The sequence below is a fragment of the Loxodonta africana genome, chromosome 9 (genome assembly GCF_030014295.1).
Source record: "Loxodonta africana isolate mLoxAfr1 chromosome 9, mLoxAfr1.hap2, whole genome shotgun sequence".
NCBI lineage: Eukaryota > Metazoa > Chordata > Mammalia > Proboscidea > Elephantidae > Loxodonta > Loxodonta africana.
Window position 1 is genome coordinate 55266967 of NC_087350.1, and position 17450 is coordinate 55284416.

General features: G+C 40.3%; 1 protein-coding gene and 1 long non-coding RNA gene across 3 annotated transcripts in view; one reads left to right on the forward strand and one right to left on the reverse strand.

The window, feature by feature from the left end:
• STOM (stomatin) overlaps positions 1-17450 on the forward strand; it is a 46938-nt gene that overhangs the window by 8647 nt on the left and 20841 nt on the right. The window contains exons 2-5 of one of the 2 annotated variants that reach the window (XM_010587671.3): positions 9355-9461; positions 10837-10909; positions 12184-12266; positions 17024-17227. In XM_010587671.3, the coding sequence (XP_010585973.1) occupies positions 9355-9461; positions 10837-10909; positions 12184-12266; positions 17024-17227 (467 nt within the window). The remainder of the gene's footprint in view (positions 1-9354; positions 9462-10836; positions 10910-12183; positions 12267-17023; positions 17228-17450) is intronic. The other variant, XM_010587672.3, reaches the window with a different exon arrangement.
• LOC135232449 (uncharacterized) overlaps positions 1-17450 on the reverse strand; it is a 26751-nt gene continuing 9301 nt past the window's right edge. The window contains exons 2-4 of the long non-coding RNA XR_010323036.1: positions 15747-15828; positions 12802-13018; positions 1-2187 (exon numbers count right to left, since the gene is read on the reverse strand). This is a non-coding gene — a long non-coding RNA (uncharacterized LOC135232449). The remainder of the gene's footprint in view (positions 2188-12801; positions 13019-15746; positions 15829-17450) is intronic.

Genomic DNA, 17450 nt, shown 5'->3' on the forward strand with positions numbered 1-17450 from the left:
TTTGTTTTTTTTTTTTTTTTTAACAAACGTTTATATTGGGTACCTTTTGAGATGCACATGTACCATATTAACTCATTTACTCCTTGCACTAGTCCCCCAAAGTTGATATTAGCCCTATTTTTAGATGGGTAGACTTCGGCACAGAGGGCTTAAGGTACTTGCCCAAGATCACATAGCTAGTAAGTCTCCAGAGCCAACGTTGAACCCTGTATGCTATGCTGCTTTAACAAGATCAGTGTGGTCACTGCCTCACAATACTTCAAATCGTATGAAGAAGGCAGACATTGAATAAGTGTGATAAATGTTGTTTAAAGAGGGCAGAGTGCTATAGGAGCTTAGGAAAGAGGAGACCTATTTAAGACTGAGGGGTGTGAATTTAAAATTACTAATAACACTCTCGGGAACTCTATGGGGCAGTTCTACTCTGTCCTGTAGGGTTGCTATGAGTCAGAATTGACTCGATGGCAATGCATTTGGTTTGGTTTTGGTTTGATGATATTCTCATTTTTTTTCCCTCCTGTTTTATAGCTAGAAGCAGTTCCAAATGAAGGAAAGCTACAGAAAATCCTTGAAATGCTTGGGAAATAAAATGTTTGTGCTTATATATTTCCTTATTCTTTTTTTTGAGCTAAACAAAGGACTCCCATGATTTCAGCTCTTATTAAAAATCTTTCTTAAAAGGATTAGTCAAATATTTCCCCTTAACATCTCATGGTAAGCATATTTTAAGCTTTTTGATTCAAATCACATGATGCCTCATCAGTATCAGTTCTTTTGGTCTAGTGTTTACAGATATAGATGTAAAGTATAGTAGGGAAGAAACCCTGGTGGCGTAGTGATTAAGTGCTATGGCTGCTAACCAAAAGGTTGGCAGTTTGAATCCGCCAGGCGCTCCTTGGAAACTCCATGGGGCAGTTCTACCCTGTCCTATAAGGTCGCTATGAGTCGGAATTGACTTGACGGCATTGGGTTGGGTTTAGTCGTGGCTCTTAACTTCATACCATCTGGCCTGTAGCCACCTGAGCCCAGAAAATGATTTCTTCCCTAGAGGCTTAGGATAAGGGCATTCGAAGAACTATAAAAACCTTGCCTAATTAAAACAATCATTTGAAAGAGGAATTATAGTGTGTGCGTGTTTGCTTGGAAAGCCCATGCCTAAATGAATTGCAAGTTGTGATTTTTTTCAGCATATATTTATCGAGACCTTACTGTGTGCTCAACTCCCCCTCTCACCTCGAGCTGTTTTCATCTTTCTGTCTTTGTTGGATGCTGCCTTCATTTATGTGTCTCTGTCCTTTTTACTCCTTTTCTCCCTCGATTTCTCCTATTTTCCTTTTCTTCTGTTACTTCCTTGCCTCTTTTTCCTAAAATCCCTATCATTTGAAAAATTCAGTTATAGTAAAATTTTGGTCAGTTGAATATGTGTCTATATGCACACATTTTGTCTGCCCTTTTTTCCTGTTTTTGCCCTTGAGTTTTTATTTATCAATAAGACCTGGTTTCAAAACAAGCAAGGGAAAGCGGAACTGGGAAGCTGGGAAATATACTCGTATTTGATTAGCTGGAAGAAAGAGCAAATGCATTATTTAATTTATGGAAGTACTCCTCAGATAATTATATGACATGGAATAAGAGCAGGAGTCGCACGGCCGTGGGTGAAATCTGGCCCGCTGCCTGTTTTCATATGACGCACAAGCTAAGAATAGCTTTTACGTTTTTAAGCGGTTAAAAAAAAAAGAAAGTATAATATTTCATGACACATGGAAATTATGTAAAATTCGTATTTCAATGTCTCTAAAAAAAAGTTTTATTGGAGTACAGCCATGCCTGTTCAAGTATGCATTGTCTGTGGCTGCTGTCACACTGCAATGGAAGAGTTCTTGGTGACAGAGATGGCATGGCCTGCAAAACCTTTATAGGAAGTTTGCCAGACCTCGAAATAGAATCTCTGATGAGGAATAATAGCAGCCAGAAAAAAAAACTTGTATTTTGAATACATATACTTTTAAGAAGAAAATTTAAAAATTGCCAAAAAATTTCATTTTGACCTGCTGTTGTCCATTTGAAAAGTGCTGTTGGAACCAGATAGCACGTGTTTTTGAGGCTAAACTCCCAGCCATCCTGTCTTTCTTCACCCACACAACACTGTTCTTGGCAGTTTACAACATGAAGTGTTTCATCTGAATTCTGCGAAACAGGAAGGAAAAGATTGTCATTTAAATGTTACAACTTAAGCATTTCAATAATTCGTTAGCCTATCCTTTTCTTTTTGCGTACAGTGAGGCATGTGACACTGAATCAGGTTTCCTGAGATTATGTAAGAAGTGTTTCTGGCCTTTCTATGAAGAGGAAATTCAGTATCTTTTCAACTTTAAAGTAAGCCTCAATGATGAATACATTTTATTACTCCACGTGATTTCCAGCCATGCCAAGTTCAATAGGCCCTAAAGTAAACAAGCTGTTACGGAATCAATAGTAACATACTGTGAACGTCGTGCCTGTGTTATCATCTTGGAAAGAAAATTTTACTGCTTTTCTGGAATCTGATCCAATGAAATTACTGCACAATTTGTTGATTTCATGGTTTTGTTTTATTTTGTTTGTCTTCCTCAATGATGTTTTGCTTTATTACTTTGGGATTCCAAGAGGAATGTGTTACACCTACTATTCAGATATTTGTAAATATTAGAAATAATGTATAGAAGGAGCTATCTTTTGGCTGATAATACAGTAGGCATTCAGTGAACGGTAGTTATTAGCAGTAGTAATAAAAGGTACCTCAAAAATGAGAGAAATTTAAGAATTATGTAATTTCATCTTTTCAGCAAAGCTCGTTTATATAATAAATAAGGATGTTTGGAGACTGCTAAAAGTATATTCGTTGCAGCAACATTTGTAATTGAGAAGATTGGACACAATCTAAATGTTCATCATAGGGGAAAATGGAATATTTGTTGTTGTTAGTTGCTGTCAAGTCAGCTCCTACTCATGGCAATCCCATGTACAAGGGAACAAAACATTGTCCAGTCCTGCACCATTTTCACCATTGTTGGTATGCTCAAGTAGTATTTATAAGCAAGTATCATGGATTCCTTATGGGATGCTATCATGGATTGAATTGTGTCCCCCCAAAAATGTGTCAACTTGGCTAGGCCATGCATTCCAGTGTTGTGTGATTGTCCACCGTTTTGTCATCTGATGTGATTTTCCTATGTGTTGTAAATCCTACCTCTTTGATGTTAATAAGGCAGGATTAAAGGCAGTTATGTTAATGAGGCAGGACTCAATCTACAAGATTAGGTTGTATTTTAAGTCAATCTCTTTTGAGATATAAAAGAGAGAAGCAGGCAGAGAGACAGGGGGACATCCTACCACCAAGACTCAAGACCCAGAAGAACAGCTCATCTTTTGGACATGGGGCCCCTGCACTCAGAAACTCCTCCAGAGAATGTTGATGACAAGGACCTTTCCCGAGAGCTGACAGAGAGAGAAAGCCTTCTCCTGGAGGTGGTGCCCTTAATTTGGACTTCTAGCCTCCTAAACTGTGAGAATAAATTTCTGTTTTTTAAAACCATCCACCTGTGGTATTTCTATTATAGCAGCTCTAGGTAACTAAGATACAATTTGGCACCGAGAGTGGGATGCTGCTCTAACAGATATCTAAAGTGTGGAAGCAGTTTTGAAACTGTGAATGGATAAAGGCTGGAAGAGTTTTAAAGTGCCTAATAGTAAAAGCCTAGATTGTTTGAAGAGACTGTGGGTGGAATTATGGACATCAAAGGCAATTCTGGTGAGGACTCAGAAGGACTTGAGGAGAGCTGTTAAACTGGAGATGGTACAGATGGCAAGAAATGGCAGCAGCAGAGGCACAGCACCAGCAGAACCAGGAGACCAGCGCCAGACAGCACTGGAGTGAGAGAGCTGAGTGCCTTTGCACAGGAGACTTCCTGGCAGAGTGGGGTGCCTCCAGGGACTTATCAGTGAAGTTAGGCTTGCCCATCCACAGAGCAAGACAGCTGAGTGCCTTCCAGCCAAAGTTTACTGGTGGAGTGGGGTTCCTCCAGGCACTTATTGGTGGAGCTACAGAGCTTTTGAACACCTGCCCCAGCAGGGTAGACATGGGATGAGAGGCCCTAGTGGCCAAGAGGCCAAGGAACCAGGAAGCAGAAGCTGAATAGACACGGAACACAGGAAGCAGAGCTGCCTCCGTCTCAAAGGGTAGAGTTGACATTCAGATGAACTGGGAGAATGGGGACGCCTAAAGCCAAGGGAGGAGAGTTGCTATCCCAGTGGACCTGAAAGGCAGAGCTGTAGCCTAGGGTCAGGGGGCCTCCACTCAAAATCTGGAAAGTGTGGCCAACACCCAGAGTCTGGAGGGCAGGGCCATTGCCTAAATGGTCTCAGAGAAGTGAGGATCATTTTCAAGCCTTGAGGGCTGATGTAATGTGTTCTGCTGACTCCTTGGTGCCTATTATCCCTTCTTTCCCTCCCGTTTCTCCTATTTTTGATGGAAAAGCCTAGCTTGTGCCCGCCTGCTGCACCATTGTTCTTTGGAAGCAGATAACTTGTATTCTAGATTTCACAGATGAAAAGGAATTTTTAGATTTTGAACTTGGAGTTGATTTAAGACTTTGGCTATGATATGATGGGATGAATCTGTTTTACATGTGCCAAGGATGTGAATTTTGGGGTGCCAAAGGGTGGGATGTCATGGATTGAATTGTGTTCCCCCAAAATGTGTGCCAATTTAGCTAGTCCATTATTTACAGTATTGTGTGATTGTCCACCATTTTGTAATCTGATGTGATTTTGCTACATGTTATAAGTCCTACCTCTATGATGCTACATTTTATAAATCCTACCTCTATGATGTTAATGGAAACCCTGGTGGTGTAGTGGTTAAGTGCTACAGCTGCTAACCAAAGGGTCGGCAGTTCAGATCCACCAGGCGCTCCTTCGAAACTCTATGGGGCAGTTCTACTCTGTCCTTATGAGTCGGAATCAACTCAATGGCACTAGGTTTGGCTTGGTTTTTTATGATGTTAATGAGGCAGGATTAAAGGCAATTATGTTAATGAGGCTGGACTCAATCTACAAGATTAGGTTGTGTCTTAAATCAACCTCTTTTGAGATGTAAAAGAGAGAAGCAAGCAGAGAGACAGAGGGACCTCATACCACCAAGAAACAAGCCCCAGGAGAATAGCACATCCTTCAGACCCAGGATCCCTGAGCTGAGAAGCTCCTTGACCAGGGAAGACTGAGGACAAGGACCTTCCCCCAGAGTCGACAGAGAGAAAGCCTTTCCTTGGAGCTGGTGCCCCGAATTCGGACTTCTGGCCTACTAGACTGTGAGAGGATAAACTTCTGTTTGTTAAAGCCATCCACTTGTGGTATTTCTGTTATAGCTGCACTAGGCAACTAAGACAGATCCTTTTAGGATTTTTTCTACCCAGTAGTTGTTAAAAATATCTACAAGTATGTAAACCAAAATATCTCAGGAGTATCAATTGCCTGTTATTTGTCACTATCTCATAAAGCTGGTAGCAAAGATTCAGTCCTCACCGTAGTGAATGAAAAATTTGAAGGAAATGAATTTCATGAAATTTAGGGGAATTTCTTTTCCTCTTTTTCCAGTAAGCTGTAGGTGACTAAGAGTTTATTTTATAAGCCTGGTGGAGTTTAAGCCTCACCTCTCTGACGAATGTGATTTATGTGCCTTATTGAGCTATAACCAGGTGGGGAAGTTTTTTGAGTGTTGTAGATAGGATAGTTTCATTTTAGGCATTAAAAAAAAATGAAATTGTACCTTTTCCCCAGTGTATACCCACTGATTACTCCTTGTCAAGCATTTGATATATGGAAGACCACGCCCCAGTTTTCAGACTACCCACTGAATTTCTTGCTTCTCTTAATTTATAAACCCATATACTCATCTGGGAAGGAGCCCTGGTGGCACAAACCATTAAGCACTCAGCTGCTAACAAAAAGGTTGTTGGCTCAAACCCATTCAGCAGCTCCATGGGAGAAAGACCAGGCGAACTGTTTCCATGAAGATTACAGCCCTCATGGGGCTGTTCTACCCTGTCACACAGGGTCACTGTCGACTCATCGGCACCCGACAACAGCAACAGTATTCATCTGGGATTTTCAAAAACACAGTGTGACAGTGGGAACTGAGCACAGAAAACCTGGGCTGGACTTTCTGGCTTGTCCCCACGCCCTTCATAAATGAACTTTTTGAAGGTCTTTGAATGTCCAGACCTGGCTGGAGGGAGGCATGAAGCAAGGGACAAATTAAATCATTTAAGAGGCTTTTATCGAAAACATAAATGCTTCCTATGCTCCCATTTTTCATCATGAAGATTGTAACACTTGAGAATTACTTCCTGTTGAGTAAAATAGGAAGATTACGGAAATGTATCTTCTAATATTTATGGAACATGATCTCAATCTTGCAAGGCCAATCTAACTATCCTTATTTTTACATATTAGGGAACCAGGGTTCAAAGCGGTAAAGATCCTGTGACTAAGAAGTAACAGAACTGAAAATCAAACCCAGACACTCCCTATTCTCAAGGCAATTATAGTCTAATAAGGGAGATAAATGCACGAGAGATTAAAGTATTAGGCAAAGTATCAGTGCCATAAAGAGGTACAAAAAGTGCTATCAAGATTCAGAGGAAGGAAAAAACACAGCTAGTAGGAAAGCTTAGTAAGAAGTATTTTGATTTCATACCCACCGTATGCAGAGTACTACGCTAGACACTGGGAATATAACAGTGAATATGAAACACCCCTGCCCTTGACTAGCTTATAGTCTCGTATATTCATTCAGGACACAGAGCAACATACTTCGCCTGGAATCAGGGAGACTTGGAACAATATTTTAGAAAGTACCAAATGCTGTCACATAAGTATTTGTGGTTAGTCTGTTCCTTGTTTAGAATCCACTTGCCTCTGGAAACCTAGATCTGAGCCTGGCAGAGAGCCTTGAGACTGTCTTTTGATGTAAATAATTGCAGCTGGAATTAAGAGGGCTTCTTCTGTACAACTATCACATTTCATCCTTAGAACTCCTACCATGCTTTCCCAGTTTGGATTTTGTCTTGAGAAAGTGCTCCAAACACCAAAACATCTTTAGAGAGGATTTTTTTTTTTAATTCAGAGGCAAAGAGTTGAAGAATGATTTGACTTAGAACGTGGGCTTTGGAATACGATGACATGTATTTGAATTCTAAAACCTTCATCGTGTGACCCTGAGAAAGTTATCTCATTTATAAAATGGAGTTAAAAATACTTACCTCACAGAGCTGTTGTGAGGGGTAAATGAGATACATGACTAACGTATTTAACATAATGCCTAGGGTATAGCAAACTGTCCAAGAACAGCTACAGTTATTATCTGTTATGATAGTGACAAGACCTGATAGAACTTCTCCACAAGCAGCACTGTGGGCCTGCTTTGAATAGTCTCTCAGCAAATATGTCTATACACCAAAAACTGCAGCTTAGAAATATCTAAGATTAATATAGATAACTTTAAGTATGCATGAGAACATTTACTTCACATTATGAACAGGATCAGAGAATTACAAAGTTAGATATACCCAAGGTATCAACAGGTGCTGTCAAGTTGATTTCAACTCATAGAGATCCCATGTGTGTCCGAGTACAGCTGTGCTCCATAGAATTAATTTCCAATGACTCATTTTTCAGAAGTAGATCTCCAGGTCTTTCTTCCAAGGTGCCTTTGAATGGACTCAAACTGCCAACCTTTCAGTTACCGGCTGAGTACATTAACCATTTGCATCACCCAGGGGCTATAACCAAGACACTCATTCTGTATTTCTGGTTTTTCATCCTGGGTTTTAGGGCGCTTGAACTGGACACCAATGCCTGTTTTTCTTTTCTCCTGTTTTTCCAGCCAGAATTCTCTGCTTATTTCTTGGCTTCCTATTTATTCAAAGTTCTGTCTCACTGCCATCTTCATGACTGGTGTACCTCTTCCCTTCTTGCCTAACTCCCTCCTGTCATTAAAACAGCTCCTGTGAATATAACAGAAGCCTTCTGTGGTTGATAAGAAAAGTGATAGTATCCTTTGGCCTACTCAGTCCCTGTGTCTTCCACGGAAAGGAAAAACTGAAAAAGAGGAAGACACTGGATACAGAAAATAGGAAACCTGACACAGAAGGTGAAGGGAATTCCCCAGGATGAGAAGAAAGGCAATCACAGGATGATAGCTGTGCGGACCAGATGAGAGAACAAGTCCAGACAGGAGGAGCTGAGACTTCTTTCAGGAGATGAAATTGTTAGGATACCTGGACCTTTTTGAGAAGCTGAATCAATGAGAAGTACATTGAAATCTAAGCAAAGAGAAAAAACAAGACATTAACTCTAGAAAAAAATAGTTGTACAGGAAAGGAAAACTAATTATACTTCACTACATGGCTTAGTTTTGAATTGCATTTACATATTCATAATGATATAAAATTTGATATTTATCTAACCAAAATTATGATATAAATATATTGGAAGGATGGGCATATGTATATGGCAGGGGTACGGCAGAACTAAATCCTCTTCCATAGTAGAAAGTCAATAGATAATGCTCAAAACTAAAAAATCAGGAAGTAACCACACAAGTATATGATTTAGAAACATAGAAGGAAATACTCAGCCCAAAGAGCAGTTGCCTTTGGGGAGCGAGAAATTGGAAGAGGTGAGCAGGGGCTGACCTTTTTTGGAAATGAATCTAGTAGAACTATTTGACTCTCAACTTTCGGCAAGTGTAACTTTGATTAAAAAAAAAAAAACACACACACAAATACATAGCTAGAAAAACTAAAAAGAAAGTGAAAGACCAAGAGCTAGAGAAGAGAAAAACAGCTTAAAAATTTTTATGTATAGTTCCTATTTGTATTTTTTTTTTAAATGTGTTCTATGTTTTCACAAGGAAAAAGTTGGAGGGATATACACTACCAAAATACATTTATCTCTGGATTAACAGTAATTTTTCCCTCCTTTTTTACACTTGTCTGAACTTTTTGCAATGGGGCAGTGTAAAAACAGCTTGGGGTGGTGCCTGACCTCCTCCAACCCCACAAAGGGAAAGGAGAACCAAGAACAGAAGCACAAGGCTGACTCCCATGAGGCGGAGGCCAGAATAGCTCCTCTCTCCGCCATCTTTAGCAATTCTGACAGCAACTGTCCCTCCCACAGCACTCTCAACTGGGTTCGATAACTCATGTAAAGCAGCTAGGATAATGCCTAGCACATAGGTGTCCAGTGAATGGTAAGGATAAACTGATGGTGCTCATGGTAATAATAATAAGCCTATATATTATTTATTTTCAGCAGATAGCCCCAGTACAGGCCTTGGACTTTGTGGATGGCTTTTGGTGGCTGTTTCATTCTTATTCACGGTTGTCACTTTCCCAATATCCATATGGATGTGCATAAAGGTAAAGAACATTTCATTCACACCTGGAAAGGGACAACTCCTACCCATATAAACCCAGTTCATGCATGTGTGTGAGTGTGTGAGCCAGACAGAGGCCCTGACTTATAATTCTTTTTTATTCATCTCTCTTTAGGAAAACTCACTCTATTATTTCATCTATTATAATGGAATCTGAAAAATTCTTTTTAGCCGTTGTTCAATCAGTCCTTCCCCACTGGGTTAAAGTAAGGGTCACCGTCTAAAATATTCTGGAGTAAGGAATCTCTGTGAGATGGCCTTGTGAGAAGTTCTCCAGAGTCAGAATGTCTAGGTTTGGTTGCTGGCTCCGTTGTTCACTGTGTGACCTTTGCAATGTTTCCTCACCCTGTGAAGTGAAAGGAAATAACAGTACCAACTTCACAGGGTTGCTATGAGGACTAGTGAATTAATATGTCTAAATGTAATTATCACAATGCCTGGCACATAGTAAGTGCCCCACAAATACTGGTTATTTTTTTTTTTAAGGTTCTTAATACTTTGATAAATGACTATCATTTAAAAAAAATCATTTACATATTACTAAAAAGATAAAATATACCCAAACATTTTCAGATAAATTTGTTATAATTGAAGAAATCAGGAGAAAAGCTATGAGGACTTTAGCTTTTTTTTTTTTTTAATGTTTAAGCTGCATCTTAGCTGTGCGACCATTCCTCAAAGCTGCCGTTTCCTCGCTCGTTAAGATGAGAATAATCAAACCCACTTCACAAGCAGGTTATCAGGACTTAGGCATGTTAGGATGCAAGTGCACTGCCCGGTGCCTGGCACACGGTAGAAGAGCCAGTGGCAAGCAGGAAGCTTTTCCAATATTCATAACCCTAGCAGGGGCTTACCTTAGCCAGTGGTTGGCCCTGGTAGCTAAGATCTCGGCTGCTAACAAAAGGTTGGCAGTTCAAATCCGCTAGCCGCTCCTTGGAAACTCTATGGGGCAGTTCTACTCTGTCCTATAGGGTCACTATGAACTGGAATCCACTTGACAGCAATGGGTTTGGTTTTTGGTATGTAATTAAATAATAATGTTAACAGCTAAGGAGTGAGGTTATGGATTTGTTTTTGTGTACTTCTCTATGCTTTCCAAGTTTTATACAATGAATATCTATTGCATTGATAACCAGTAAGAAAAAAAAAAATTTAATAGGTATCATGCTTGTGGAGATGGTAATTAAACATTGCATATGTTATTTATAGACGTTATCTGAATTATAGAGAAAAAAACAAGATAGGCATCTTGTTTAGAGCAGAAATACTGTATATTTAATGTTATATATTTAAGAAGTTATGCATATAAATATTCATATTCCTCATATTGAATTATTGTGGGTTTTTTTAAATTCTAGATCATAAAAGAATATGAAAGAGCCATCATTTTTAGATTGGGTCGCATTTTACAAGGAGGAGCCAAAGGACCTGGTCAGTATTAGAATTTTGGATGGTTTGTCTGAAGAACTGAAATTTTTCCTTTTTATTGATGTGACTTCCCTTATGAGGGTCTCTTCTCCGTTGACTTGGAAGAGTATTTGTAGAAGTTGTATAACAATAGCAGTGGCACAAGCCAGGTTTACTTTAGTCATCTTTTCCTTTCCTCTCTCCCCCTCCTCTTTCCATTTGAGCTGTTAAGATTATCTCAGTCCAGGAATAGTTTACAAAATGGAAGGTATAGGTGGGGGTAGGGGAAAGAAAGAGGACTAAAGTAGCAGTGAGAGTTGCTGCCAAAGAAAGGCTTTCAGTCATTCATTTGACAAGTTTTGATCAAGCTTCTACTGTGTTAGCAGTTCAGACTCACCCAGCAGTGCTATGGAAGGAAAGCCTGGTGATCTGCTTCTATAAAGATTATAGCCAAGAAAACCCTATAGAGCAGCTCTACTCTGTAACACATAGGGTCACCATGAGTCAGAATTGACTTGGTAGCAACTGGTTTTTTATTTTTAATGTTCCAGTAGAATTCTAGAGACTACCGGGAATGCAGAGGAGACTAAAACACAGCCCTACCCTCAAGTATTTTACTATCTAGGGGTGGGTCACCACAATCCCATGTAATAAGTATTATAATCAAGTAATTACAGAGAGCTGTGGAAACCCAGAGAAGAGTGACTGACCCAAACTAGTAGGATCAGACAAGGGTTTTCTGGAGGTGACATCTTGACTGAGTCTTGAGGCATGAAAAAATGTTAGCCAGAGGAGAGGTGTTCTAGCAGAAATAGCCACAAAGCAATGTAGAAGAGAGCATTGCAGGTTCAAGGAACTGCAAATAGCTCAGTCCAGCTAGAGTCCAGGTTGTGAGGAGAGGGGAAGGGCTAAAGAGGCAAGGGAGAGGCAGACCATGCACACCTTTGTACTTTAGGAAGATTGTTCTGCTTGCAGCTCCAAAAATGGATTATAGGAGAGAAGCTAGAAAAAATAGATAACATAAGAAGCAATTGCTTTGGTCCAAGGGAAAAATTATGTGTGGCAGCCACAGTGGAGAGATATAAGTGAAATCCACAGACCTTGGTGGGGACAGTTTGATGTGGGAACTGAGCAAGAGTCAAGGATAACATTCCCGGCTTCTGGCTCACAGGGGGCCATTAATTGAAATGAATTGAGGACTTTTGAGTAGATTAGGTTGGTTCTGTTAGAATTGAATGGGGAAGTGAACTGATTAGGTGCTTGTGTCTCTTTATAATCTTCATGTACCTTTTTTGCAGGTTTGTTTTTTATTCTGCCATGCACTGATAGCTTCATCAAAGTGGACATGAGAACTATTTCATTTGATATTCCTCCTCAAGAGGTAAGGCGGTCTTTCGCTGTGAATGACTGAGATAACATGTGTGAAAGTGCCTTACCATGAGAGGCAGCATAGTACAGTAGTTAGAGCACAGGCTCTAGGGCCTGACTGCCTTCACTGTGTTCTAGCTGTGTGACCTTGATCAAGTTCTTAACTTCTCTATGCCTCAGCTTTCTCAGATTATAATAATATGACCTACTTTATAGGGTTATTGTGAAGATTAAATGAGAAATTATATGTAGAGTGCTTAGAACAATGCCTGGTAAATAGTAAATGTTATATAAGTGTTGAAAAGCAAAGATGTCACCTTGAAGACTAAGGTGCACCTGACCCAAGCCATGGCGTCAGTTGCTTCCTATGCATATGAAAGCTGAATGATGAATAACGATAAAGAAGAATTGATGCCTTTGAATTGTGGTGTTGGAGAAGAATATTGAATATACCATGGAATGCCAAAAGAACAAACAAATCTGTCTTGGGATAAGTACAACTAGAATGCTCCTTAGAAGCAAGGAGAGAGAGACTACGTCTCACCTACTTTGGACATGTTGTCAGGAAAGATCGGTCCCTGGAGAAGGACATACTGCTTGGTAAAGTAGAGGGTCAGCTAAGAAGACCTTCAATGAGATGGATTTTCGCAGTGGCTGCAGCAATGGGCTTGAGCATAACAACACTGTGAGGATGGCATAGGACCAGGCAATGTTTCATTCCGTTGTACACAGCGTTGCCATGAGTCAGAACTGACTCGATGGTGCCTAAGAACAACAACAACATATGAGTGCTTGCTGCTATTATTATTATATGTTAATCTTAGCATCATCGTCATCTTGATCATTTTTACTACCACATTTCTTCTCTACGGGATTCTGATAGAAAATCATACTTAGCACAATATTCCTTCTTAAAGTTAATTTTATTCTAAATAATTAGTTAGAAGAATTAGAAGCTGCTCACTTAGTATTTCAGATAAACCATATACTATAAATACTTTATATTAGTAGTTATTTTGTGATTATTCAGACTACTTCATAAATATTTTCACGGCAGTTGAAACTCGCAGCAGAACCTCTAGAAAGTATACAGGTACAGCGGGACAAGGGGGTTCCCCCAGACTACAGTGGCAGGGCCGGGACTAAAATCCAGCTCTTCGGATTCCTGGCCCAGTGCTTGGTCCACAGCTCCATGCTAAGTGCATTCTACATTAGCTCCTGTATGGCCCTTGAAGAAGTGATGGCCATCTGGTATCCGTATCTTAGGAAGCATAATAACAGTTGATGAAGTGAGGGATAAAAGAATAGTGTCAGTGTTTCCTGGCCAAAGGCCAGTTGCTCAGCAGGGTGATGGAGCCTGGCCATGTTGCCTTCTCTTATCACAAAATCCAGGAACTTCCTTGCTGGTACTGATCCAAGTTATTGGTGACATCAGACTTTATAATCCAAACACATTTATTGATACCAGAAATAATTTTTACCCACATTGAAAGAACAAGATGAGAGTATTGCTGTGTTCTCTGCATATTTTCCCATCCTTCAGGGTAGACTGACTCTCAGAGGGAGCCCCTTTCAGGGTAGCTGGGTACTCTTTCTCTATAAACATTGCAGACATCTGGCAGAGTTGCTGTAAGCTTCTGCCTTCCAGCTGTGCTCGCCCCCCGGCAAGCTGCTAAATGCCGAGTGGTTTGGAACTTGGCAAGCAATCCTTTTTCCCATCCCCTGTGAACTTACTGTGAAGGGAGATAAACACCCTTCCTACAATAAACAGTAGGCGGAGAGGCCACGCTTTAGGGAGCCCTGGCTGTGGCAGAGTTACAGTGGCAAGAATTCGTCTAGAAATGATGCACCTTTTCTCATCACAGTATGGGAAAGGATTCGTTTTCACACAAGGTGGTAATGTGCTTGTCATGGATTAAGTTGTGTCCCCCAAAAACATGTGTCAACTGAGTTAGGCCATGATTCCCAGTATTGTGTAGTTGTCCTCCATTTTGTGATTTTCCTGTGTGTTATAAATCATAATCTTTGCTTGTGGTTAAAGAGGATCAGGGTGGAAAGTAACACCTTGCTCAGGTCACATCCCCTATCCAATGTAAAGGGAGTTTCCTTGGGGTGTGGCCTATACCACCTTTTATCTTACAAGAGATGAAAGGGAAGCAAGCAGAGAGTGGGGGACCACATACCACCAAGAAAACAGTGCCAAGAACAGAGCATGTCCTTTGGACCCACGGTTCCTGTGCAGAGAAGCTCCTAGTCCAGTGGAAGATTGATGACAAGGACTTTCCTCCAGAGCTGAGAAAGAGAGAGAAAGCCTTCCCCTGGAGGTGGCACCCCGAATTTGGACTTCTAGCCTACTAGACTGTGAGAAAATAAATTTCTCTTTGTTAAAGCCATCCACTTGTGGTATTTCTGTTATAGTAGCACTAGATGACCAAGACAGAACTATGCATTTGTTTACAAATTCCCCACTTCTCATCCAAGTTAGAAGTATTTTTAGATTACTAAAAAAAGAAAGATTACTGCTTTGATGCCTGGCAGTGCTGATCAGCTATGTAATAACATTGTTGTATAAATAGAAACTGCTATTTGCACAAGTTTTTTAAAAATAATTTTTATTGTGCTTTAAGTGAAAGTTTACAAATCAAGTCAGTCTCTCACACAAAAACTTAGATATACCTTGCTACATACTCCCAATTACTCTCCCCCTAATGAGACAGCCCGAACCCTCCCTCCACTCTCGCTTTTCATGTCCATTTCACCAGCTTCTAACCCCCTCTACCCTCTCATCTCCCCTCCAGGGCACAGCAAATATTTTTATTCCCTTCCTTTTACACAGCTCTTTGTTCTTTCAAAAGCTGTTCACAAACATCTTATTCAATCTTTGCAGAAATTTGTTTCAATTGGGCAGTATTATTACCCCCATCTCACAATGGGGAATCTCTAGGTCAAACAGTTTAAAAGCCTTTTAGAGGTTATCTTGGAAGGTACAGGAAGGTCTTGGAAGACTACAGTTCAGGTCTCCTGAATCATTCCATTGCTCTTCATCAATCAATATATCCTAGGACTCCCAAAACAAATGAAAAAAAAAAGACCTTATTGCCATCGAGTCAATTCCAACTCATAGCGATCCTGTAGGACAGAGTAGAATGGCTTATAGGGTTTCCAAGGCTGTAAATCTTCACAGAAGCAGACTGCCACACCTTTCTCCCACAGAGAAGCCAGCAGGTTCAAATTGCTGAACTTTCTGTTAGCAGCCAAGCACTTAACCACTGCACCACCAGGGCTCCTTTCTTAGGACCACATTTCATTTCAATTAATCTCTCATTTATTGACCACCTGCTATGTATCAAGCACTCTGCCACTGCTAGAGATACAAATATACACACACCATCCCTGCCCCCCAAATCAAAGTCTAATAGAGAAGTAGACATATAAATACATAATGTCACTACAGTGTAAGGTACGGTGGATGTACAAAGGGAAGAGTACTTACCTCTGCTGAACGTGTCAGGGAAGTTTCATGGAGAAAGAGACACTTGAGCTGTGTCATGAATGATGAGTCCGAATGTGCCAGTCTGTTGTTGTGAGGGAGAGAGAGAGGAGAGGACATGTAGGCAGAGATACCCATATAAAAGGTGGGGGCATGGACGTGGTGTATATGGGGACCTGCATGTGGTCTGATGTGCCATGTGTGCATAAGGAAGTGGGGAGAAATGAGGCCAGAGAGGCATTGTAGGGCCAAATGCTAAAGGACTTGCATTACTGAACTAAGGACTTATCCAGAAGGCAGTAGGGAGTCATCGAAGCATTTTAGCCAGGGATTACTGAAATTAGGACTGAAGTATTAAAAGATCACTGTGGCATAAGTATAGAGGATGGATTGGAAACAAAGCGAAATGGTTTATTATTGTCTGAATTAGCTTATTACAGTTAACCAAGTTGGTGTTTTACTCAAAGTTAACATCATTATCCAAGATGAAGATATAATAAAATCCAACTCTTATGCAGCACTTCTCATGTACCAGACACTATTCTATGCACTTGACTAACTCATTAGTTCTAGCAGCAATCTTGTAAGATATATACTATTATTAATCTCTGTTTTACAGATGAGGAAACTGAGTCCCAGAGAGGTTAAGTAACTTGAATTACCATTTTCCTGGAGCTGCTCATTCAGACAGCTTTTAAGTTCAAAACAAAAGTATGTCCTGTTAAACATTTTTATGTAGCATGCTGTAAATATTTTTTTCCCTGGCCCTTGCCCTATAAAACCATTTCCCGTGTGCTTTTTATTCCAATAATACTGCCCTACTAGGCTCTCCCATACCTCTGTGCCTTTTTACATACTATTCTCTCTGCCTAGAATACTCTTCTGCTCCACTTCCCACCCTCAGAAAATTTTTATTTCTTTCCTCAAGACTCAGTTTGAATGTCCCATCTGCCACCCACAACTGCCCACCCTCTGTCCTCTAAAGCTTCCCCTGATCCCTCAAGCTCCGTGAAATTAAGAACCAAGTCTTTTTAAACCTAATACCCTGGTACCTAGTACAGTGCCTGCTGCAGAGTAGCCTGTCAATATTTGTTGAACACTTAAATGAATTTATAAATTAATGTATTTTATAAAAATTTTGAAGACGTAATTAACTTTCTGATACCTTATTCAAGAAAATCAGCTAGTGTTGTAAGATGCTCTATGGAGTAACATTTCTGACAGTTGTGTTAAAGAAGAAGCTGGTTGACTGGTGTGAAATTGCTCCCTTCATCTTGTAGATCCTCACCAAGGATTCAGTGACAGTCAGTGTGGATGGCGTGGTCTATTACCGTGTTCAGAATGCAACCCTGGCTGTGGCGAATATCACTAATGCCGACTCAGCAACCCGTCTTTTGGCACAAACTACTCTTAGGAATGTTCTGGGCACCAAGAACCTTTCTCAGATCCTCTCTGACAGAGAAGAAATTGCACACAACATGCAGGTGAGGAGCGCTGTTACATACCAGAAGTTGAAAAACAAAGCAAAGAGGCAATGGTTGTCTAAGAGCGCCTTATTAATTCAAGTGCGGAAATCACTGGCCTTTTTTCCCTTCATAGCAAGGTTTTCCCAAATTTGATAGAAGGGGACTTCTTTACACTAGCAGCTCACGGGTTAATAACACTCAGATACATGCAGTTTTTTTATTCCGCCCACTGTTGTTTGTT